This window comes from Coregonus clupeaformis, chromosome 40, assembly GCF_020615455.1.
Source record: "Coregonus clupeaformis isolate EN_2021a chromosome 40, ASM2061545v1, whole genome shotgun sequence".
Taxonomy (NCBI): Eukaryota; Metazoa; Chordata; class Actinopteri; order Salmoniformes; family Salmonidae; genus Coregonus; species Coregonus clupeaformis.
The window spans coordinates 7267686-7291620 of record NC_059231.1 but is presented as its reverse complement, the minus strand read 5'-3'; the positions used below and the strand labels follow the sequence as shown (position 1 = coordinate 7291620).

At 45.1% G+C, this 23935-nt stretch overlaps 1 protein-coding gene across 1 annotated transcript in view; it reads left to right on the top strand.

Moving 5' to 3' along the window:
- The window catches only part of dip2a (disco-interacting protein 2 homolog A), a 365626-nt gene that overhangs the window by 204544 nt on the left and 137147 nt on the right, over positions 1-23935 (top strand). Inside the window, exons 6-7 of the mRNA XM_045212065.1 lie at positions 1962-2096; positions 18403-18522. Of these exons, the coding sequence (XP_045068000.1) occupies positions 1962-2096; positions 18403-18522 (255 nt within the window). The remainder of the gene's footprint in view (positions 1-1961; positions 2097-18402; positions 18523-23935) is intronic.

The window sequence follows — 23935 nt, the reverse complement described above, 5'->3', positions numbered from 1 at the left end:
TACAGCTCCCACAATCTTCTTATTATAAATTTATTTCAACCAATCATCAGTCATTTGTGTCAGTGCAGTACATGTTGAGTGCCCTTCTCTATAAGCATGCTGAAAGTCTGTTGTTAATTTGTTTACAGAGACATAGCATTGTATTTGGTCAAACACCATTTTTTCCAACAGTTTGCTAAGAGCTGGCAGCAAGCTGATAGGTCTGCTGTTAGAACCAGTAAAGGCTGCTTTACCACTCTTGGGTAGCGGAGTGACTTTGACTTCCCTCCAGGCCTGAGGACAAAGACTTTCCTCTAGGCTCAGATTAAAGATATGACAGATAGGAGTGGCTATAGAGTCAGCTACCATCCTCAGTAGCTTTCCATCAATGCCAGGAGGTTTGTCATTATTGATCGATAACAATAATTGTTCCACCTCTCCCACATTACTTTACAAAATTCAAACTTATAAGGCTTTTCTTTCATTATTATTTTTTTTACGCATGAATACGACGGCTCACTGTTCGTTGTTTGCATTTCCTGCCTAAAGCTGCCCACTTTGCCAATGAAGTAATCAGTTAAATAATTGGCCAGATATGGCCATCTAGTCTAGAACACTGGATTCAGTTAATCATGTTCCATCTAGTCTAGAACACTGGCTTCAGTTAATCCTATTCCATCTAGTCTAGAACACTGGCTTCAGTTAATCCTATTCCATCTAGTCTAGAACACTGGCTTCAGTTAATCCTATTCCATCTAGTCTAGAACACTGGCTTCAGTTAATCCTATTCCATCTAGTCTAGAACACTGGCTTCAGTTATTCCTATTCCATCTAGTCTAGAACACTGGCTTCAGTTAATCCTATTCCATCTAGTCTAGAACACTGGCTTCAGTTAATCCTATTCCATCTAGTCTAGAACACTGGCTTCAGTTATTCCTATTCCATCTAGTCTAGAACACTGGCTTCAGTTATTCCTATTCCATCTAGTCTAGAACACTGGCTTCAGTTAATCCTATTCCATCTAGTCTAGAACACTGGCTTCAGTTAATCCTATTCCATCTAGTCTAGAACACTGGCTTCAGTTAATCCTATTCCATCTAGTCTAGAACACTGGCTTCAGTTAATCCTATTCCATCTAGTCTAGAACACTGGCTTCAGTTATTCCTATTCCATCTAGTCTAGAACACTGGCTTCAGTTAATCCTATTCCATCTAGTCTAGAACACTGGCTTCAGTTAATCCTATTCCATCTAGTCTAGAACACTGGCTTCAGTTATTCCTATTCCATCTAGTCTAGAACACTGGCTTCAGTTAATCCTATTCCATCTAGTCTAGAACACTGGCTTCAGTTAATCCTATTCCATCTAGTCTAGAACACTGGCTTCAGTTAATCCTATTCCATCTAGTCTAGAACACTGGCTTTCAATTAATCCTATTCCATCTAGTCTAGAACACTGGCTTCAGTTATTCCTATTCCATCTAGTCTAGAACACTGGCTTCAGTTATTCCTATTCCATCTAGTCTAGAACACTGGCTTCAGTTAATCCTATTCCATCTAGTCTAGAACACTGGCTTCAGTTAATCCTATTCCATCTAGTCTAGAACACTGGCTTCAGTTAATCCTATTCCATCTAGTCTAGAACACTGGCTTCAGTTATTCCTATTCCATCTAGTCTAGAACACTGGCTTCAGTTATTCCTGTTTCTCACCATGAATATTTGTAATGCCAGATATAAACACTCAATAATAACATTAAGAGACATTATAGATTTGACTGGTTATAAATATGAAGTTATAAATAGGGCATTTTACCACAGCTTTTGTTTTCAGTTGTACTTGACTCTGTTTTCAGCTAGTCCAGTCCTGTCAGGTCTATAATGTTTAGGAACGCATTAAGGTGTTTAATGACTGAATCTAATCCCATAAAAGGCCTTAGAATTAAATCACATGAAGGTGTTTGATGACCCTAACTAGTCCCAGCAGATAACGCCGCCCCCCCAGACGTGACTGGCCTATCGGAACACTCACTGCATGTGGACAGAGACAGATCCCCGGTGGCGTCGGTGAGGGGGGTCCCCAGGGCGTACAACCACTCCAGCGTCATGGAAACCGCCGATGGTGAGTCCCACTGTCACCCTGGGTAGCCATGGCAACATCTGTCATTGAGGGCTCAGTGAAATACCCTCTATCTGTCCCGTCCGCAGTAACATCATCCTCCTGTAAACCTCTGCTTCACTCTACTCATGTTAACATATAAATAATAAATAATAAATAAAATAAAACATATGACTGACTTCATTCACTGGTGGAGAGAAAATATATTCATTTGAAACATGGAATGAACCAGCAGTTGATGTAAAATAGCGTGCTGGGATGGGTACGGTTCAGGTCCTGAGTTGTGATTTAGTTCATCTAGAGGAGTGACAGAGATGAACGATGACTGTTCCCGGAGACATCTGATGGCCTGCTCTCTATCTGTCTGACTCTGATGGCCTGGTTCAGCCTGGAGGTCTGAAATAACCAGATGTATTTTCTGATTCCCCCCCTCTAACCTCCCACGGCAGGCCCATAACGCCACAGCAGCATGGGATGGATGTAACATGTCTCTCCTTCAGGCCATACGTACCAAGGTGACAGAGGCCTTAGTCTTACGATGGTATTTATATATGAGTTATACCCAGCTCTCTGTCCATGTACCATGTCTGCTGTTAAATCATTGGACATCTTTTGAGGTCAATACCATCATTACATTGGTCCTCTGTAGCTCAATCAATATACCTTAATCCCTCAATACCATCATTACATTTGACAGGTTGTAAATGTTTCAGATACAGACATGTATACATTAATGAATCAATCATACTATCAATGTGACTTTGTTTTTACCAATCTAACTACACAACAACATAATGGTAATAATGTATTTGAAAGGTAAATCTCTTGATAAACTGGGTAAATCAAGATGCAGCCTATGTCTTTTCATAATACAGGTGGATGCATATTCAATAGGAGTGTGTGCATGTATTGAGTTATTGAGATTGTCATCTGTAGCCCCATAAAACCAGCTAAAACAATCTGTTTCCCTTCCATGTAGGACTTATTTTATTGTACTGATCAACAACATTTGCATAGAAGCAGCAGCAATCTCTTGTTTTCTAGAAGTGTTGATGTACAGTCCATTGTTATACCCCCCCCCACATTAACATCTATGATAGCCATCTGGTTGTTTGGCAGATCTGCTGCCCAGAGGATGTTGTAAAGCTGTTTGGAATGGCATTGGTCCAATGAGATTAAATAAACAACATGCTATATATGTTCCATAAGGTTTAGGTGGACTAGCAGTAATTGTTGAGTGTTAGTGTATCTTTAATCATGATTAGTATTAAAGACTAGGGACTAGGGGCTAGAGGCTAGAGGCTAGAGGCTAGAGGCTAGAGGCTAGAGGCTAGGGACTAGGGGCTAGGGGCTAGAGGATAGGGACTAGGGGCTAGAGGCTAGGGGATAGGGACTAGGGGCTAGAGACTAGAGGCTAGGGGCTAGAGGCTAGGGGCTAGGGACTAGGGGCTAGAGGCTAGAGGCTAGAGGCTAGAGGCTAGAGGCTAGGGACTAGGGGCTAGGGGCTAGAGGATAGGGACTAGGGGCTAGGGACTAGGGGCTAGGGGCTAGGGGCTAGAGGCTAGGGGATAGGGACTAGGGGCTAGAGACTAGGGGCTAGAGGCTAGGGACTAGGGGCTAGAGGCCAGGGGCTAGGGACTAGGGGCTAGAGACTAGAGGCTAGGGGCTAGGGACTAGGGACTAGAGGCTAGGGGCTAGGGACTAGGGGCTAGGGACTAGGGGCTAGAGGCCAGGGGCTAGGGACTAGGGGCTAGAGACTAGAGGCTAGGGGCTAGGGACTAGGGACTAGGGGCTAGAGACTAGAGGCTAGGGGCTAGAGGCTAGGGGCTAGGGACTAGGGGCTAGAGGCCAGGGGCTAGGGACTAGGGGCTAGAGACTAGAGGCTAGGGGCTAGAGGCTAGGGACTAGGGACTAGGGGCTAGAGGCCAGGGGCTAGGGACTAGAGACTAGAGGCTAGGGGCTAGAGGCTAGAGACTAGAGTCCAGGGGCCAGGGACTAGAGGCTAGGGACTAGGGGCTAGAGGTTAGGGACTAGAGGCTAGAGGCTAGGGGCTAGGGACTAGGGGCTAGAGACTAGAGGCTAGGAGCTAGAGACTAGAGGCCAGGGGCTAGAGACTAGAGACTAGGGGCTAGAGACTAGGGGCCAGGGGCTAGGGACTAGGGGCTAGGGACTAGGGGCTAGAGGCCAGGGACTATGGTCTAGAGGCTAGAGGCCAGGGATTATGGTCTAGAGGCTAGAGGTTAGGGACTAGGGACTAGGGGCTAGGGACTAGGGGCTAGGGACTAGAGGCTAGGGACTAGGGGCTAGGGACTAGAGGCTAGGGACTAGAGACTAGGGACTAGGGGCTAGAGGATAGGGACTAGAGGATAGGGACTAGAGGCTAGGGACTAGAGGCTAGGGACTAGTGACTAGGGGCTAGAGGTTAGGGACTAGGGGCTAGGGACTAGGGACTAGAGGCTAGGGACTAGAGGCTAGGGACTAGGGACTAGGGACTAGGGACTAGGGGCTAGAGGTTAGGGACTAGGGGCTAGGGACTAGAGGCTAGGGATTAGAGGCTAAGGACTAGAGGCTAGGGACTAGAGGCTAGGGACTAGGGACTAGGGGCTATGGACTAGAGGCTAGGGACTAGAGGCTAGGGACTAGGGGCTATGGACTAGAGGCTAGGGACTAGAGGCTAGGGACTAGGGGCTAGGGACTATGGACTAGAGGCTATGGACTAGAGGCTATGGACTAGAGGCTAGGGACTAGAGGCTAGGGACTAGAGGCTAGGGACTAGAGGCTAGGGACTAGAGGCTGGGACTAGAGGCTAGGGACTATGGACTAGAGGCTAGGGACTAGGGGCTATGGACTAGAGGCTAGGGACTAGAGGCTAGGGACTAGGGGCTATGGACTAGAGGCTATGGACTAGAGGCTATGGACTAGAGGCTATGGACTAGAGGCTATGGACTAGAGGCTATGGACTAGAGGCTATGGACTAGAGGCTAGGGACTAGAGGCTAGGGACTAGAGGCTAGGGACTAGAGGCTAGGGACTAGGGGCTAGAGGTTAGGGACTAGGGACTAGGGGCTAGGGACTAGAGGATATGGACTAGGGGCTAGGGACTAGGGACTAGGGGCTAGGGACTAGGGACTAGAGGCTAGGGACTAGAGGCTAGGGACTAGGGGCTAGGGACTAGGGGCTAGGGACTAGGGACTAGAGGCTAGGGACTAGAGGCTAGGGACTAGGGACTAGAGGCTAGGGACTAGGGGCTAGGGACTAGGGGCTAGAGGCTAGGGACTAGGGACTAGAGGCTAGGAACTAGGGGCTATGGACTAGAGGCTAGGGACTAGAGGCTAGGGGCTAGGGACTAGAGGATAGGGACTAGAGGCTATGGACTAGGGACTAGGGGCTAGGGACTAGAGGCTAGGGACTAGGGGCTAGGGACTAGAGGCTAGTGACTAGGGACTAGAGGCTAGGGACTAGGGACTAGGGACTAGGGACTAGGGACTAGGGGCTAGGGACTAGGGACTAGAGGCTAGGGACTAGGGGCTAGGGACTAGATGCTAGGGACTAGGGACTAGGGGCTGGGTACTAGGGGCTAGGGACTAGGGGCTAGGGACTAGGGACTAGGGGCTAGGGACTAGGGACTAGGGGCTAGGGGCTAGGGAGTAGGGGTAGGGGCTAGAGGCTAGAGGCTAGGGACTAGGGGCTAGAGGCTAGAGGCTAGAGGCTAGGGACTAGAGACTAGGGGCTAGAGGCTAGGGACTAGAGGCTAGGGGCTAGGGACTAAAGGCTAGGGGCTAGGGACTAGAGGCTATGGACTAGAGGCTAGGGTCTATTGTCTAGGGGCTAGAGGCTAGGGACTAGAGGCTAGGGGCTAGAGGCTAGAGGCTAGGGACTAGAGGCTAGGGACTAGAGGCTAGGGGCTAGAGGCTAGGGGCTAGAGGCTAGGGGCTAGAGGCTAGAGGCTATGGACTAGAGACTAGAGGCTAGGGACTATGGTCTAGAGGTTAGGGGCTAGGGACTAGAGGATATGGACTAGAGGCTAGGATTAAATATATTTTTTACCCTCATCAAACTACACACAATACCCCATAATGACAAAGCAACATTTTAGTTTTTTAGTTTTTTTTGCACATGTATTAAAATAAAAAACGGAAATATCACATTTGTGTAAGTAAATGGGGAGTGTTGCTGCACAGCTATGTTCAGGTCTCTCCAGAGATGTTAGATCTGGTTCAAGTCCAGGCTCTGGCTGGGCCACTCAAGGACATTCAGAGACTTGTCCCGAATCCACTCTTGCGTTGTCTTGGCTGTGTTCTTAGGGTCATTGTCCTTTTGGAAGGTGAACCTTTGCCCCTGTCTGAGGTCCTGAGCGCTCTGGAGCAGGTTTTCATCAAGGATCTCTCTGTACTTTGCTCCGTTCATCTTTGCCTCGATCATGACTAGTCTCCCTGTCCCTGCCACTGAAAAACATCCCCACAGCATGATGCTGCCACCACCATGCTTCACTATAAGGATGATGCCAGGTTTCCTCCAGACGTGATGCTTGGCATTCAGGCCAAAGAGTTTCATCAGACCAGAGAATCTTGTTTCTCATGGTCTGAGTCCTTTAGGTGCCTTTTGGCAAACTCCAAGCAGGCTGTCATGTGCCTTTTACTGAGGAGTGGCTTCCGTCTGGCCAGTCTACCATAAAGGCCTGATTGGTGGAGTGCTGCAGAGATGGTTGTCCTTCTGGAAGGTTCTCCCATCTCCACAGAGGAACTCTAGAGCTCTGTCAGAGTGACCATCGCGTTCTTGGTCACATCTCTGACCAAGGCCCTTCTCCCCCGATTACTCAGTTTGGCCGGGCGGCCAGCTCTAGGAAGAGTCTTGGTGGTTCCAAACTTCTTCCATTTAAGAATGATAGAGGCCGCTGTGTTCTTGGGGACCTTCAATGCTGCAGAAATGTTTTGGTACCCTTCCCCAGATCTGGGCCTCGACACAATCCTGTCTCGGAGCTCTATGGACAATTCCTTCGACCTCATGGCTTGGTTTTTTCTCTGACATGCACTGTCAACTGTGGGACCTTATATAGACAGTTGTGTGCCTTTCCAAATCATGTCCAGTCAATTGAATTTACCACAGGTGGACTCCAATCAAGTTGTAGCAACATCTCAAGGATGATCAATGGAAACAGGATGCACCTGAGCTCAATTTCGTGTCTCGTAGTAAAGGGTCTGAATACTTATGTAAATGTGACTAGTTTCAGGAAACTAGGTGTATGTCGCGGGCCACTACTTCACAGGAGAGCCATTTGAAAGTAAACTTTTTATTTTTAAATCAAAATGCGTTTTTTGGCAGAAATACCTTCCGGAACATGTGAACTTGTATGCCATCTGTAAATACGAATACAATTGTTAAATTACGAGCCTAGATGGTTAAGCCACAGAAAAAGACAGCAACCTTCCCACTAGCCATGAGTGGCTGAGATAATGAGTAGGCTGGACATGCCGAGAGAGGAGTTTGGATTGGTCTGCCATAAAGCACACTTCTGTCTATTTGTGCTGGTCAGTATGTGTAGGTAATCCTGTCTAAAAAATATATATATATTGTGTAGTGGAGCTGCATAAGTGTTGCTCTCCACTTTCTGGAGGATCGAGTTTTGAAATCAGTGGAATTAGAGTATGACTGCTAAAGAGATGGAGAAAACACCTGTCTCCGGATTACATCTTCAAACTAAGGGCAACCATGGCATCCGTGACAGGGAGACGCGTCCATCCATGCATGATGTATATGGGTAAGATAGTCTAGCTAGCTACATTTTCAGATATTACACGTTTCTAATTTTGACAGAAAGTGGTTTCATTTCAAGTTAAAGTGTACTGTTAGCTAGCTAGCTAACGTTAGCTGGCTGGCTCGCTAGCTAACGTTACGTGTATGATCTTATTATTCGTATCTCAGAGCCATTTGCTTGCTAACATTGAACCTGGTTGGTTAGCTACCTGCATATTCATGCAGGGGTAGTAAAGTCATGAGTTGGGATTATGGTTAATTGTTTAACTAGCTAGCTAACGTTACGTGTATGATCTTATTATTCGCATCTCAGAGCCATTTGCTTGGCTAGTTAGAGCCTAATATTAGCTAGCTAACATTGAACCTGGTTAGTTAGCTACCTGCAGATTCATGCAGGGTAGTAACGTCATGAGTTGGTTCATTGTTTACCTAGCTAGCTAGCTAGATGTCTTAACATAAGACTCCACTATGCAAGTAACCATTTTGGGTGCGTTCTAAATTCAGTCTGAGTATGCCAGAGAGCAGAATAACTGAGGAATTTACGAACGCACAAAACCCGTTGAATATGGCCGGTGTCAGTAAAGGTTGGCAAAAAATTTTTGCCAGCAGCACAGTTACAGTCACCAACGCTCTGCTAGGGCAAGTTAAATTAAATGAGAGAACACCCCACTGACCATTTTACTCGCCCTAGCAGAGCTGGTTAGGCTGTTTTCATGTTATCCAGAGGTAAACAATGAACCATATTCCCAATTTTGTGTCTGGAAGTAGCTAGCAAGCGAGCCAATGTTAGCCAGTTAGCTTGGCTGCTTGACTGCCGTTGTGAGGTCAGAACGATCGGATCAACCCTACTCATCAGCCAGAGCGTCAAGTGTGTGCTCTGAACGCTCTGAGAGCGAAACGAGATGGGTGGGGCTAAAGCTTAAGAGGGTGTGAACGATGCTGAATGGGTGTAGACAAAGAAGAGCTCTTCAGTAGGTACCAAAACATTCAAAGGCCATTTTCTCAATAGTGAGATTACAAGTTTATCAACTTTCAAAGCAGAATGACTTTCCCATTGTTCCTCAGCTGTAGTGTATGATATACCATTGTGTAGCTCTGTGTCTATGATTTTATCCAATGTAAAAAACACAATTTCAAATTTTGCTACATAAGACCAAATCAAGGCGGTCAGTCACAAATAAGGTATCTGTTTTGTATGTTCAATAAATTTGCAAAAATTTCTAAAAACCTGTTTTCGCTTTGTCATTATGGAGTATTGTGTTGAGGATGATTGAGGATTTGTTTTTATTTAATCCATTTTAGAATAAGGCTGTAATGTAACAAAATGTGGAAAAAGTCAAGGGGTCTGAATACTTTCCGAAGGCACTGTATAGGCCTCATGATATGGGCTGTGTTAAGGCCTATGCTATGGGCTATATGGGCTGTGTTAAGGCCTATGCTATGGGCTATATGGGCTGTGTTAAGGCCTATGCTATGGGCTATATGGGCTGTGTTAAGGCCTATGCTATGGGCTATATGGGCTGTGTTAAGGCCTATGCTATGGGCTGTGTTAAGGCCTATGCTATGGGCTATATGGGCTGTGTTAAGGCCTATGATATGGGCTATATGGGCTGTGTTAAGGCCTATGCTATGGGCTATATGGGCTGTGTTAAGGCCTATGCTATGGGCTGTGTTAAGGCCTATGCTATGGGCTAAATGGGCTGTGTTAAGGCCTATGATATGGGCTATATGGGCTGTGTTAAGGCCTATGCTATGGGCTATATGGGCTGTGTTAAGGCCTATGCTATGGGCTATATGGGCTGTGTTAGGCCTATGCTATGGGCTATATGGGCTGTGTTAAGGCCTATGCTATGGGCTATATGGGCTGTGTTAAGGCCTATGCTATGGGCTATATGGGCGATGATATGGGCTGTGTTAAGGCCTATGCTATGGGCTATATGGGCTGTGTTAAGGCCTATGCTATGGGCTATATGGGCTGTGTTAAGGCCTATGCTATGGGCTATATGGGCTGTGTTAAGGCCTATGCTATGGGCTATATGGGCTGTGTTAAGGCCTATGCTATGGGCTATATGGGCCGATGATATGGGCTGTGTTAAGGCCTATGCTATGGGCTATATGGGCTGTGTTAAGGCTGCTATGGGCTATATGGGCTGTGTTAAGGCCTATGCTATGGGCTATATGGGCTGTGTTAAGGCCATGCTATGGGCTATATGGGCTGTGTTAAGGCCTATGCTATGGGCTATATGGGCTGTGTTAAGGCCTATGCTATGGGCTATATGGGCTGTGTTAAGGCCTATGCTATGGGCTATATGGGCTGTGTTAAGGCCTATGCTATGGGCTATATGGGCTGTGTTAAGGCCTATGCTATGGGCTATATGGGCTGTGTTAAGGCCTATGCTATGGGCTATATGGGCTGTGTTAAGGCCGAAGATATGGGCTATATGGGCTGATGATATGGGAGGTGTTAAGGCCTATGCTATGGGCTATGGGGACCAAGGTGCAGCGTGGTATGCGTACATAGTCGTTTATTCTAATAAACACCGACAAAATAACAGAACGTGAAGTTCAAAAGGCTAAACATCAAACAAGCCAAACAGAAACAAGATCCCACAACTAAGGTAGGCAACATGGCTGCCTAAGTATGATCCCCAATCAGAGACAACGACGACAGCTGCCTCTGATTGGGAACCACACCCGACCAACATAGAAATATATAAATTAGATTTCACACCCTGACCAACCCAACTAGAGATCTCAATGTCAGGGCATGACAAGTTCCAACCATTTAAAATGTGTAGTGGCCGCTTCACGTCTTTCTAGTCTGATGTGTTCATTTAAAACTCGTCATTTATACATTTTGGTTGAAAGGGGCGGTTCCGTCAGGCTGACACGCTCTCTGACCTCACTCGGGCAAAGCTTATGGAAAACAATGATCTCTTATAGCTTCTCAAATCACATCCCTCTCTTAACAAAAACACTTTCATCATTTTTCATGTTACATGCACAACGTATAGGATGGAAACTTCCTACATGTAGTGGGTATACTTTCCAAGTTACAGTATTTCCTTTATAACATTTTTAATTACATCACAAAATAACAAACAGAATGACCTTAGTGTCCAATAGATCGTCTCATTCCCCACGTTCTAAGTTAGGAATATTATTCCGGTATTCGCTTTTGAACGTGTTGACCTCGTAAGGATCACACCCTTTTCAATTTCCTCCTAAAATGACATCCCCAAATCTAACTGCCTGTAGCTCAGGACCTGAAGCAAGGATGTGCATATTCTTGATACTATTTGAAAGGAAACACTTTGAAGTTTGTGGAAATGTGAAATTAATGTAGGAGAACACAACATAATAGATCTGGTAAAAGAGAAAACAAACAAAAAAAACATAAGTTTTCTATTTTTATTTTTGTTGCATCATCTTTGACATGAAAAGTAAAAGCCATAGATTCAGATAGGAAGCTGGAGGTAATTTAGATATTGAGAGCAACGGTGTACATTTTCAGACTGATACCTTCAAGAATGAAGTCAAGTTCGGTCGCTTTCTAGAGTATCTGAGGATTGCAGAGAAACTGAACTTGACTGGGTGAAACAAGGTGTAGCGTTTATGTTGCAAGTTCAACTAGTTGGAATTCAGGCGAAATGCTGTATACAACATGGACAGTGTTAGGATATAAAAATGGATTTCATCAAACAAAACAATGCTACGTTTTATCTCTGGGACCCTCAGGATGACAAATCAGAGCAAGATTACTGAATGTAAGTACATTATTTACCTTCAGAGGTGAATGTATCAAACCAGTTGCCTTGATTAAAGTGTTCAAACAATATCATGTTATGTTTTCGCTGTAATACCTACTGTATATTGGACACTGCAGTTAGATTAATAATCATTTAAGTTTTCGGCCTATATAAGACATTTACAGTGGGGAAAAAAAGTAATTAGTCAGCCACCAATTGTGCAAGTTCTCCCACTTAAAAAGATGAGAGAGGCCTGTAATTTTCATCATAGGTACACGTCAACTATGACAGACAAAATGAGAAAAATCTTTCCAGAAAATCACATTGTAGGATTTTTAATGAATTTATTTGCAAATTATGGTGGAAAATAAGTATTTGGTCAATAACAAAAGTTTCTCAATACTTTGTTATATACCCTTTGTTGGCAATGACACAGGTCAAACGTTTTCTGTAAGTCTTCACAAGGTTTTCACACACTGTTGCTGGTATTTTGGCCCATTCCTCCATGCAGATCTCCTCTAGAGCAGTGATGTTTTGGGGCTGTCGCTGGGCAACATGGACTTTCAACTACCTCCAAAGATTTTCTATGGGGTTGAGATCTGGAGACTGGCTAGGCCACTCCAGGACCGTGAAATGCTTCTTACGAAGCCACTCCTTCGTTGCCCGGGCGGTGTGTTTGGGATCATTGTCATGCTGAAAGACCCAGCCACGTTTCATCTTCAATGCCCTTGCTGATGGAAGGAGGTTTTCACTAAAAATCTCCCGATACATGGCCCCATTCATTCTTTCCTTTACACGGATCAGTCGTCCTGGTCCCTTTGCAGAAAAACAGCCCCAAAGCATGATGTTTCCACCCCCATGCTTCACAGTAGGTATGGTGTTCTTTGGATGCAACTCAGCATTCTTTGTCCTCCAAACACGACGAGTTGAGTTTTTACCAAAAAGTTCTATTTTGGTTTCATCTGACCATATGACATTCTTCCATATCCTCTTCTGGATCATCCAAATGCACTCTAGCAAACTTCAGACGGGCCTGGACATGTACTGGCTTAAGCAGGGGGACACGTCTGGCACTGCAGGATTTTAGTCCCTGGCGGCGTAGTGTGTTACTGATGGTAGGCTTTGTTACTTTGGTCTAAGCTCACTGCAGGTCATTCACTAGGTCCCCCCGTGTGGTTCTGGGATTTTTGCTCACCGTTCTTGTGATCATTTTGACCCCACGGGGTGAGATCTTGCGTGGAGCCCCAGATCAAGGGAGATTATCAGTGGTCTTGTATGTCTTCCATTTCCTAATAATTGCTCCCACAGTTGATTTCTTCAAACCAAGCTGCTTATCTATTGCAGATTCAGTCTTCCCAGCCTGGTGCAGGTCTACAATTTTGTTTCTGGTGTCCTTTGACAGCTCTTTGGTCTTGGCCATAGTGGAGTTTGGAGTGTGACTGTTTGAGGTTGTGGACAGGTGTCTTTTATACTGATAACAAGTTCAAACAGGTGCCATTAATACAGGTAACGAGTGGAGGACAGAGGAGCCTCTTAAAGAAGAAGTTACAGGTCTGTGAGAGCCAGAAATCTTGCTTGTTTGTAGGTGACCAAATACTTATTTTCCACCATAATTTGCAAATAAATTCATAAAAAATCCTACAATGTGATTTTCTGGATTTATTTTCTCCTCATTTTGTCTGTCATAGTTGACGTGTACCTATGATGAAAATTACAGGCCTCTCTCATCTTTTTAAGTGGGAGAACTTGCACAATTGGTGGCTGACTAAATACTTTTTTTCCCCCACTGTATATGTCCACTAAAATGTGCTTTTGTTTACAACATCATTGTAGTCACATTATCCGTATTGAGCAACAACTGTCCCAATTTCGGGAAACCCATCCAGTAGAGGTTAAAGTTTCAGCTGGAAAAAGTCTGTTGAAACAAATACATTCCTTTGAGAGATCTTGAAAGGGAGAGCCTGGCCTTCTTTGTTGATTTACGACAGGGTGTGAGCTGTTAACCTACTCTACTCTACGGGTGAGAGGGGGTATTTTTTTAATATATATATATATACCTGGTTAAATAAAGGTAAAAAAAAAATATATATATATATATATTTTTTTTCACCTTTATTTAACCAGGTAAGCCAGTTTAGAACAAGTTCTCATTTACAACTGCGACCTGGCCAAGATAAAGCAAAGCAGTGCGATAAAAACAACACAGAGTTACATATGGGGTAAAACAAAACATAAGGTCATAAAATACAACAGAAAATATATATACAGTGTGTGCAAATGTAGCAAGTTATGGAGGTAAGGCAATAAATAGGCTATAGTGCAGAATAATTACAAATAGTCTGATTGAAGTTATTCATTGCAAACTTGATCTGACCTATTTGGATTCTTGTGGACAGTCATGACAATGGGCTGTGTTAAGGCCTATGCTATGGGCTATATGGGCTGTGTTAAGGCCTATGCTATGGGCTGTGTTAAGGCCTATGATATGGGCTATATGGGCTGTGTTAAGGCCTATGCTATGGGCTGTGTTAAGGCCTATGCTATGGGCTGTGTTAAGGCCTATGCTATGGGCTATATGGGCTGTGTTAAGGCCTATGCTATGGGCTATATGGGCTGTGTTAAGGCCTATGCTATGGGCTATATGGGCTGTGTTAAGGCCTATGCTATGGGCTGTGTTAAGGCCTATGCTATGGGCTGTGTTAAGGCCTATGATATGGGCTATATGGGCTGTGTTAAGGCCTATGCTATGGGCTATATGGGCTGTGTTAAGGCCTATGCTATGGGCTATATGGGCTGTGTTAAGGCCTATGCTATGGGCTATATGGGCTGTGTTAAGGCCTATGATATGGGCTATATGGGCTGTGTTAAGGCCTATGCTATGGGCTATATGGGCTGTGTTAAGGCCTATGCTATGGGCTGTGTTAAGGCCTATGATATGGGCTATATGGGCTGTGTTAAGGCCTATGATATGGGCTATATGGGCTGTGTTAAGGCCTATGCTATGGGCTATATGGGCTGTGTTAAGGCCTATGCTATGGGCTGTGTTAAGGCCTATGCTATGGGCTATATGGGCTGTGTTAAGGCATATTCTATGGGCTGTGTTAAGGCCTATGCTATGGGCTATATGGGCTGTGTTAAGGCCTATGCTATGGGCTATATGGGCTGTGTTAAGGCCTATGCTATGGGCTATATGGGCTGTGTTAAGGCCTATGCTATGGGCTATATGGACTGTGTTAAGGCCTATTCTATGGGCTGTGTTAAGGCCTATGCTATGGGCTATATGGGCTGTGTTAAGGCCTATTCTATGGACTGTGTTATAGCCTATGCTATGGGCTGTGTTAAGGCCTATTCTATGGGCTGTGTTAAGGCCTATGCTATGGGCTATATGGGCTGTGTTAAGGCCTATGCTATGGGCTATATGGACTGTGTTAAGGCCTATTCTATGGGCTGTGTTAAGGCCTATGCTATGGGCTATATGGGCTGTGTTAAGGCCTATTCTATGGACTGTGTTAAGGCCTATGCTATGGACTATATGGACTGTGTTAAGGCCTATTCTATGGGCTGTGTTAAGGCCTATGCTATGGGCTATATGGGCTGTGTTAAGGCCTATGCTATGGGCTGTGTTAAGGCCTATGCTATGGGCTGTGTTAAGGCCTATGCTATGGGCTATATGGGCTGTGTTAAGGCCTATGCTATGGGCTGTGTTAAGGCCTATGCTATGGGCTATATGGGCTGTGTTAAGGCCTATGCTATGGGCTATATGGGCTGTGTTAAGGCCTATGCTATGGGCTATATGGGCTGTGTTAAGGCCTATGCTATGGGCTATATGGGCTGTGTTAAGGCCTATGCTATGGGCTATATGGGCTGTGTTAAGGCCTATTCTATGGGCTATGTTAAGGCCTATGCTATGGGCTGTGTTAAGGCCTATGCTATGGGCTGTGTTAAGGCCTATGCTATGGGCTAAATGGGCTGTGTTAAGGCCTATGCTATGGGCTATATGGGCTGTGTTAAGGCCTATTCTATGGGCTGTGTTAAGGCCTATGCTATGGGCTATATGGGCTGTGTTAAGGCCTATGCTATGGGCTATATGGGCTGTGTTAAGGCCTATTCTATGGGCTATATGGGCTGTGTTAAGGCCTATGCTATGGGCTATATGGGCTGTGTTAAGGCCTATTCTATGGGCTATATGGGCTGTGTTAAGGCCTATTCTATGGGCTGTGTTAAAGGCTAGTAGGTACAGTATGTCCTTTATTACTAAAACAATGTGGATTGTACCTCTGTCTGCGTCCTTGTTGCTATAAACTACATGTCTGTAAGATCTGCTTTGGGTTGTTTGCTGTGAAGCATACATCATTACATTACATTCATACATTACATTAATACATTACATTAATACATTACATTACATTCATACATTACATTACATTAATACATTACATTACATTAATACAATATGAAGTTGAAATGTTGTTTCAATCCTTTTTTCTTTGTAGAGATTTTGTACTTATTACTTATTACAGTTACTAATGTTCACATAGACTTGATGAATCCAAAGGTTTATATACCCCCAGCCCCAACTACATATGATTGATTTCTTATCTATGACGCTTGTATGTTTCTGTAATTGTATGTGTGTCTACGTCTATAATGTGTTTATGGTTGGTATGTCTGATATTTGTCTCAAACATTGTTCCCCCCTGCTGCTGTTTTTGTTGGACCAGGTCTCTCTTGAAAAATAGATTTTATCTCAATGAGACTAACCTGGATAAATAAAGGTTAAATAAAACAATGTTTCAAACTAACCTTTAACAGCAGAGTAGCTGACCAATGGCTTGTGAAATTATTCACCCCTCTTGGCATTTTTCCTATTTTGTTGCCTTACAACCTGAAATTAAAATGGATTTTGGGGGGGGGGGGGGTTGTATCATTTGATTTACACAACATGCCGACCACTTTGAAGATGCAAAATATTTTTTATTGTGAAACAAACAAGAAATAAGACAACAAAACAGACAACTTGAGCGTGCATAACTATTCACCCCCCCAAAGTCAATACTTTGTAGAGCCACCTTTTGCAGCAATTACAGCTGCAAGTCTCTTGGGGTATGTCTCTATAAGCTTGGCACATTTAGCCACTGGGATTTTTGCCCATTCTTCAAGGCAAAACAGCTCCAGCTCCTTCAAATTGGATGGGTTCCGCTGGTGTACAGCAATCTTTAAGTCATACCACATATTCTCAATTGGATTGAGGTCTGGGCTTTGACTAGGTCATTCCAAGACATTTATATGTTTCCCCTTAAACCACTCAAGTGTTGCTTTAGCAGTATGCTTAGGGTCATTGTCCTGCTGGAAGGTGAACCTCTGTCCCAGTCTCAAATCTCTGGGGGACTGAAACAGGTTTCCCTCAAGAATTTCTTCCATATGTTTGGGGAGTCTCCCACATGGCTTTTGGCGAACACCAAACGTGTTTGCTTATTTTTTTCTTTAAGCAATGGCTTTTTTCTGGCCACTCTTCCGTAAAGCCCAGCTCTGTGGAGTGTACGGCTTAAAGTGGTCTTATGGACAGATACTCCAATCTCCGCTGCGGAGCTTTGCAGCTCCTTCAGGGTTATCTTTGGTCTCTTTGTTGCCTCTCTGATTAATGCCCTCCTTGCCTGGTCTGTGAGTTTTGGTGGGCGGCCCTCTCTTGGCAGGTTTGTTGTGGTGCCATATTCTTTCCATTTTTTTTATAATGGATTTAATGGTGCTCTGTGGGATGTTCAAAGTTTCTGATATTTTTTTATAACCCAACCCTGATCTGTACTTCTCCACAACTTTGTCCCTGACCTGTTTGGAGAGCGCCTTGGTCTTCATGGTGCCGCTTGCTTGGTGGTGCCCCTTGCTTAGTGGTGTTGTAGACTCTGGGGCCTTTCAGAACAGGTGTATATATACTGAGATCATGTGACACTTAGATTGCACACAGGTGGACTTTATTTAACTAATTATGTGACTTCTGAAGGTAATTGGTTGCACCAGATCTTATTTAGGGGCTTCATAGCAAAGGGGTGAATACATATGCACACACCACTTTTCCGTTATTTATTTTTTAGAACATTTTGAAACAAGTATTTTTTTTTCATTTCACTTCACCAATTTGGACTATTTTGTGTATGTCCATTACATGAAATCCAAATAAAAATCAATTTCAATTACAGGTTGTAATGCAACAAAATAGGAAAAACGCCAAGGGGAGTGAATACTTTTGCAAGGCACTGTATGAGTGCATTAATATTAGAAAGCATTTTTAAGCAGGCACCTTCCGAGACTCCTGAATGTCTGATAGGTTGGCTAGAGGATGGTTAGAGGTCCTTGTTGCTATGCAGTCGTTAGGCAGCCAGTGGGTCAGGTGGAGTCTCTGTTGGGCACGCGCCGTGACGGACATTTACATTTTAGTCATTTGGCATTTCATACTGGCCCCCCGTGGGAAACGAACCCACAACCCTGGCGTTGCAAGCGCCATGCTCTACCAACTGAGCTACACGGGGCCCGTGTAGACATGACCTTTAACCTCCAGGTGGCGGTAGAGGTAGTAGAGCCTGTCTGTGATTGACAGCTGGTTGTCTGATTCATCTCATCAGCACTGACCTTCTTTTCCCATCTGTTCCCCTCCTCCCTCTCTCTCCCTGCCCCCACCCATTCCTCCCCCCTTCCTCTCTCTCTCTCCCCCCTCCCTCCTCCCTCTCTCTCCCCCCTCCCTCCTCCCTCTCTCTCCCTGCCCCCACCCATTCCTCCCCCCTTCCTCTCTCTCTCTCTCCCCTCCCTCTCCAGGTGTCCCAGTGACAAGCAGAGTATCCTCTAAGATCCAGCAGCTTCTCAACACTCTGAAGAGGCCTAAGAGACCGCCGCTTAGAGAGTTCTTCATTGACGACTTTGAGGAGCTTGTAGATGGTAAGTTGCAGATCACTACTCATGAAAATCATATCCAAAGCTGTTTTTAAGCCTCTGTTATATAGAATCCATTTGAAAGTTTCAACAAAAAAAAAAATTACTCCATACATGGACCACCAGGGGGGGTTAAGGAGTGGACAGGATGCAGGGAGGGGTAGTTTGTTTGGGGTTGGGAGGCGTGCTGGCCGTGGTGGTATCTCAGCCGAGTGGGGAAGAAACGCTGGTACTTCGGATGGCTTCAGTTGCGTTCCGGAGAATGGTGTCAAAATGGAGGAAGTTTTGCTCATGGTCGGCGAACAGGTGGGAGCGGAACATATAACACTCTGAGGGGTGGTACGCAGGGTTAAGCAGGGGGACGGGTGGTATGCAGGGTTAAGCAGGGGGACGGGTGGTACGCAGGGGGGAGGGGTGGTCGCGAGGGTTAAGGAGGGGGAGGGTGGTGCCTGAGGGTTAAGCAGGGGAGGGTGGTAAGCAGGGGGAGGGGTGGTCGCAGGGGAGGGGTGGTACGCAGGGTTAAGCAGGGGGAGGGGTGGTACGCAGGGTTAAGCAGGGGGAGGGGTGGTACGCAGGGGGAGGGGTGGTACGCAGGGGGAGGGGTGGTACGCAGGGTTAAGCAGGGGGAGGGGTGGTACGCAGGGGGAGGGGTGGTACGCAGGGGGAGGGGTGGTACGCAGGGTTAAGCTGGGGAAGGGGTGGTAAGCAGGGTTAAACAGGGGCAGGGGTGGTACGTAGGGTTTGCTAGCACAGATATTTTGCAGTGTTTTGAGTGTGGGGACAATACGTTTGCGTGCCCACATAAGGTCCAGAGACAGCGAGATAGTGACCACACAAGGTCCAGAGACAGGGAGATAGTGACCACATAACGTCCAGAGACAGGGAGATAGTGACCACACAAGGTCCAGAGACAGGGAGATAGTGACCACATAAGGTCCAGAGACAGCGAGATAGTGACCGCACGAGGTCCAGAGACAGAGAGATAGTGACCACACAAGGTCCAGAGACAAAGAGATAGTGACCACATGAGGTCCAGAGACAGAGAGATAGTGACCACATAAGGTCCAGAGACAGAGAGATAGTGACCACATAAGGTCCAGAGACAGGGAGATAGTGACCACATAAGGTCACTAGCTCCCTGATCTGGGGAAGGGTTCCAAAAATGTTCTGCAGCATTGAAGGTTGCCAAGAACACAGTGGCCTCCATCATTCTTAAGTGGAAGAAGTTTGGAACCACCAAGACTCTTCCTAGAGCTGGCCGCCCGGCCAAACTGAGCAATCGGGAGAGAAGGGCCTTGGTCAGAGATGTGACCAAGAATGCGATGGTCACTCTGACAGAGCTCTAGAGTTCCTCTGTGGAGATGGGAGAACCTTCCAGAAGGACAACCATCTCTGCAGCACTCCACCAATCAGGCCTTTATGGAAGAATGGCCAGACGGAAGCCACTCCTCAGTAAAATGCACGACAGCCCGCTTGGAGTTTGCCAAGAGGCACCTAAAGGACTGACCATGAGGAACAAAATTCTCTGGCCTGATGTTACCAAGATTGAACTCTTTGGCCTGAATGCCAAGCATCACGTCTGGAGGAAACCTGGCACCATCCCTACGGTGAAGCATGGTGGGTGCAGCATCATGATGTGGGGATGTTTTCAGCGGCAGGGACTGGGAGGCTAGTCAGGATTGAGGGAAAGATTAACGGAGCAAAGTACAGAGAGATCTTTGATGAAAACCTGTTCCAGAGCTCTCAGGACCTCAGACTGGGTCAAAGGTTCACCTTCCAAAAGGACAACGACCCTAAGTACACAGCCAAGACAACGCAAGAGTGGCCCAGCCAGAGCCCAGACTTGAACCCGATCTAACATCTCTGGAGAGACCTGAAAATAGCTGTGCAGCGACGCTCCCCATCCAACCTGACAGAGCTTGAGAGGATCTGCAGAGAAGAATGTCCCCAAATACAGGTGTGCCAAGCTTGTAGCGTCATTCCCAAGAAGACTCAAGGCTGTAATCTCCGCCAAAGATGCTTCAACAATGTACTGAGTAAAGGGTCTGAATTCTGTTGTAAATGTGAGTTTTCATTTGATTTCTTTTTCTACATTTGCAAACATTTCTAAAATTAGTAACACACTACGCCGTCATGGATTAAAATCCTGCAGCGCACGCAAGGTCCCCCTGCTCAAGCCAGCGCATGTCCAGGCCCGTCTGAAGTTTGCCAATGACCATCTGGATGATCCAAAGGAGGAATGGGAGAAGGTCATGTGGTCTGATGAGACAAAAATAGAGCTTTTTGGTCTAAACTCCACTCGCCGTGTTTGGAGGAAGAAGAAGGATGAGTACAACCCCAAGAACACCATCCCAACTGTGAAGCATGGAGGTGGAAACCTCATTCTTTGGGGATGCTTTTCTGCAAAGGGGACAGGACGACTGCACCGTATTGAGGGGAGGATGGATTGGGCCATGTATCGCGAGATCTTGGGCAACAACAACCTTCCCTCAGTAAGAGCATTGAAGATGGATCGTGGCTGGGTCTTCCAGCATGACAACGACCCGAAACACACAGCCAGGGCAACTAAGGAGTGGCTCCGTAAGGAGCACCTCAAGGTCCTAGAGTGGCCTAGCCAGTCTCTAAACCTGAACCCAATAGAAAATCTTTGGAGGGAGCTGAAAGTCCGTATTGCCCAGCGACAGACCCGAAACCTGAAGGATCTGGAGAAGGTTTGTATGGAGGAGTGGGCCAAAATCCCTGCTGCAGTGTGTGCAAACCTGGTCAAGACCTACAGGAAACATATGATCTCTGTAATTGCAAACAAAGGTTTCTGTACGAAATATTAAGTTCTGCTTTTCTGATGTATCAAATACTTATGTCATGCAATAAAATGCAAATGTATTACTTAAAAATCATACAATGTGATTTTCTGGATTTTTGTTTTAGATTCCGTCTCTCACTGTTGAAGTGTACCTATGATAAAAAATTACAGACCTCTACATGCTTTGTAAGTAGGAAAACCTGCAAAATTGGCAGTGTATCAAATACTTGTTCTCCGCACTGTAGTGTATATGAGGTCATACAATACGTTTTGTAGTGATTCCTATGTTGTTGATGTAAATAATATTTGTTGGTCCGTGGTGTGTAATGATGAGCAACCAGACGCTGCACTTGACACATTTATGAAATTGCTTCTCAGTTACTAATAAGCATGTAACCATTAAGAACAAGACTGTAAAAACTGTTAAATTCCCTTGGATTGATGACGAATTGAAAAATGTTATGGTTGAGAGGGATGAGGCAAAAGGAATGGCAAATAAGTCTGGCTGCACAACCGATTGGCAAACATACTGCAAATTGAGAAATCATGTGACTAAACTTAATAAAAAGAAGAAGAAACTACACTATGAAACAAAGATAAATTACAAAGAATGATAGTAAAAAGCTTTGGAGCACCTTAAATGACATTTTTGGAAAAAAGGCAAACTCGGCTCCATCATTCATTAAATCAGATGGCTCATTCATCACAAAACCGACTGATATTGTCAACTACTTTAATGATTTTTTCATTGGCAATATTAGCAAACTTAGGCATGACATGCCAGCAACAAACGCTGACACTACACATCCAAGTATATCTGATCAAATTATGAAAGACAAGCATTGTAATTTTGAATTCCATAAAGTGAGTCTGGAAGAGTTGAAATAATTATTGTTGTCTATCAACAATGACAAGCCACCGGGGTCTGACAACTTGGATGGAAAATTACTGAGGATAATAGCGGACGATATTGCCATATTTTCAATTTAAGCCTACTAGAAAGTGTGTGCCCTCAGGCCTGGAGGGAAGCAAAAGTCATTCCGCTACCCAAGAATAGTAAAGCCCCCTTTACTGGCTCAAATAGCCAACCAATCAGCCTTTTACTAACCCGTAGCAAAGTTTTGGAAATAATTGTGTTTGACCGGATACAATGCTATTTTACAGTAAACAAATTGCAACAGACTTTCAGCACACTTAGAGGGAAGGACATTCAACAAGCACAGCACATCACTTACACAAATGACTAATGATTGTCTGAGAGAAATTGATGATAAAAACATTGTGGGGGCTGTTTTGTTAGACTTCAGTGCGGCTTTTGACATTATCGATCATAGTCTGCTGCTGGAAAAACGTATGTGTTATGGCTTTACACCCCCTGCTATATTGTGGATAAAGAGTTACCTGTCTAACAGAACACAGAGGGTGTTCTTTAATGGAAGCCTCTCCAACATAATCCAGGTAGAATCAGGAGTTCCCCAGGGCAGCTGTCTAGGCCCCTTACTTTTTTAAATCTTTACTAATGGACATGCAACTGGCTATGAGTAAAGCCAGTGTGTCTGTGTGTGCGGATGACTCAACATTATACACTTTAGTTACTACAGCGATTGAATGACTGCATTGTATTTGGGACATATCATTCACTAAACCTCAACTAAATCGTGTAATAAATAATGTGGAAATTGAGCAAGTTGCGTTGACTAAACTGCTTGGAGTAACCCTGGATATTAAACTGTCTTGGTCAAAACATATTGATACAGTAGCTAAGATGGGGAGAAGTCTGTCCATAATAAAGCTCTGCTCTGCCTTCTTAACAGCACTATCAACAAGGCAGGTCCTACAGGCTCTAGTTTTGTCACACCTGGACTACTGTTCAGTAGTGTGGTCAGGTGCCACAAAGACTAGCACACAGCTCAGACACCCATGCATACCCCACAAGACATGCCACCAGAGGTCTCTTCACAGTCCCCAAGTCCAGAACAGACTATAGGTGGCACACAGTACTACATAGAGCCACAACACCACATCCGGTAACTGATGCAAGGACTGTGAAGCAACACAAACATGCATACACACAAATGATAACATACGCACTATACATACACGTACACATGGATTTTGTGTTGTATATATGTGGTAGTGGAGTAGGGGCCTGACGGCACAGACTTAATATGTTGTGAAATCTGTTTGGAATGTATTGTAATGTTTTTAAAATTGTATAACTGCCTTAATTTTGCTGGACCGCAGGAAGAGTAGCTAATGGGGATCCATAATAAACACAAATACAAATGTTGTATGGGGCTTCATGTATGGTCAAGGTGGGGGAGAGCTCAGTAGGCCAGTCTGGGTAGATGTTGTATGCTGAGGCTTTATGTATGGTCAAGGTGGGATGTACAGCTGTAATGTGGTGCTGGAGGGTGTACTGTCCTGGGTTCCACTAAGGTGATTGTGTAGAGGTTGTGTTTTTTAAGGGGTGGGGGGTTGTGTGATGAGGATGGCTCATTAAATTAAGACAAAAAGTCAAGTCTCCATCCCTATCTCCTCCATATCTCTCTCCATCTCTCTCTCTCTCTCCTAGTCTTCCATTGACTATGTACAGACCCAGTGTTCCAGTCCCCT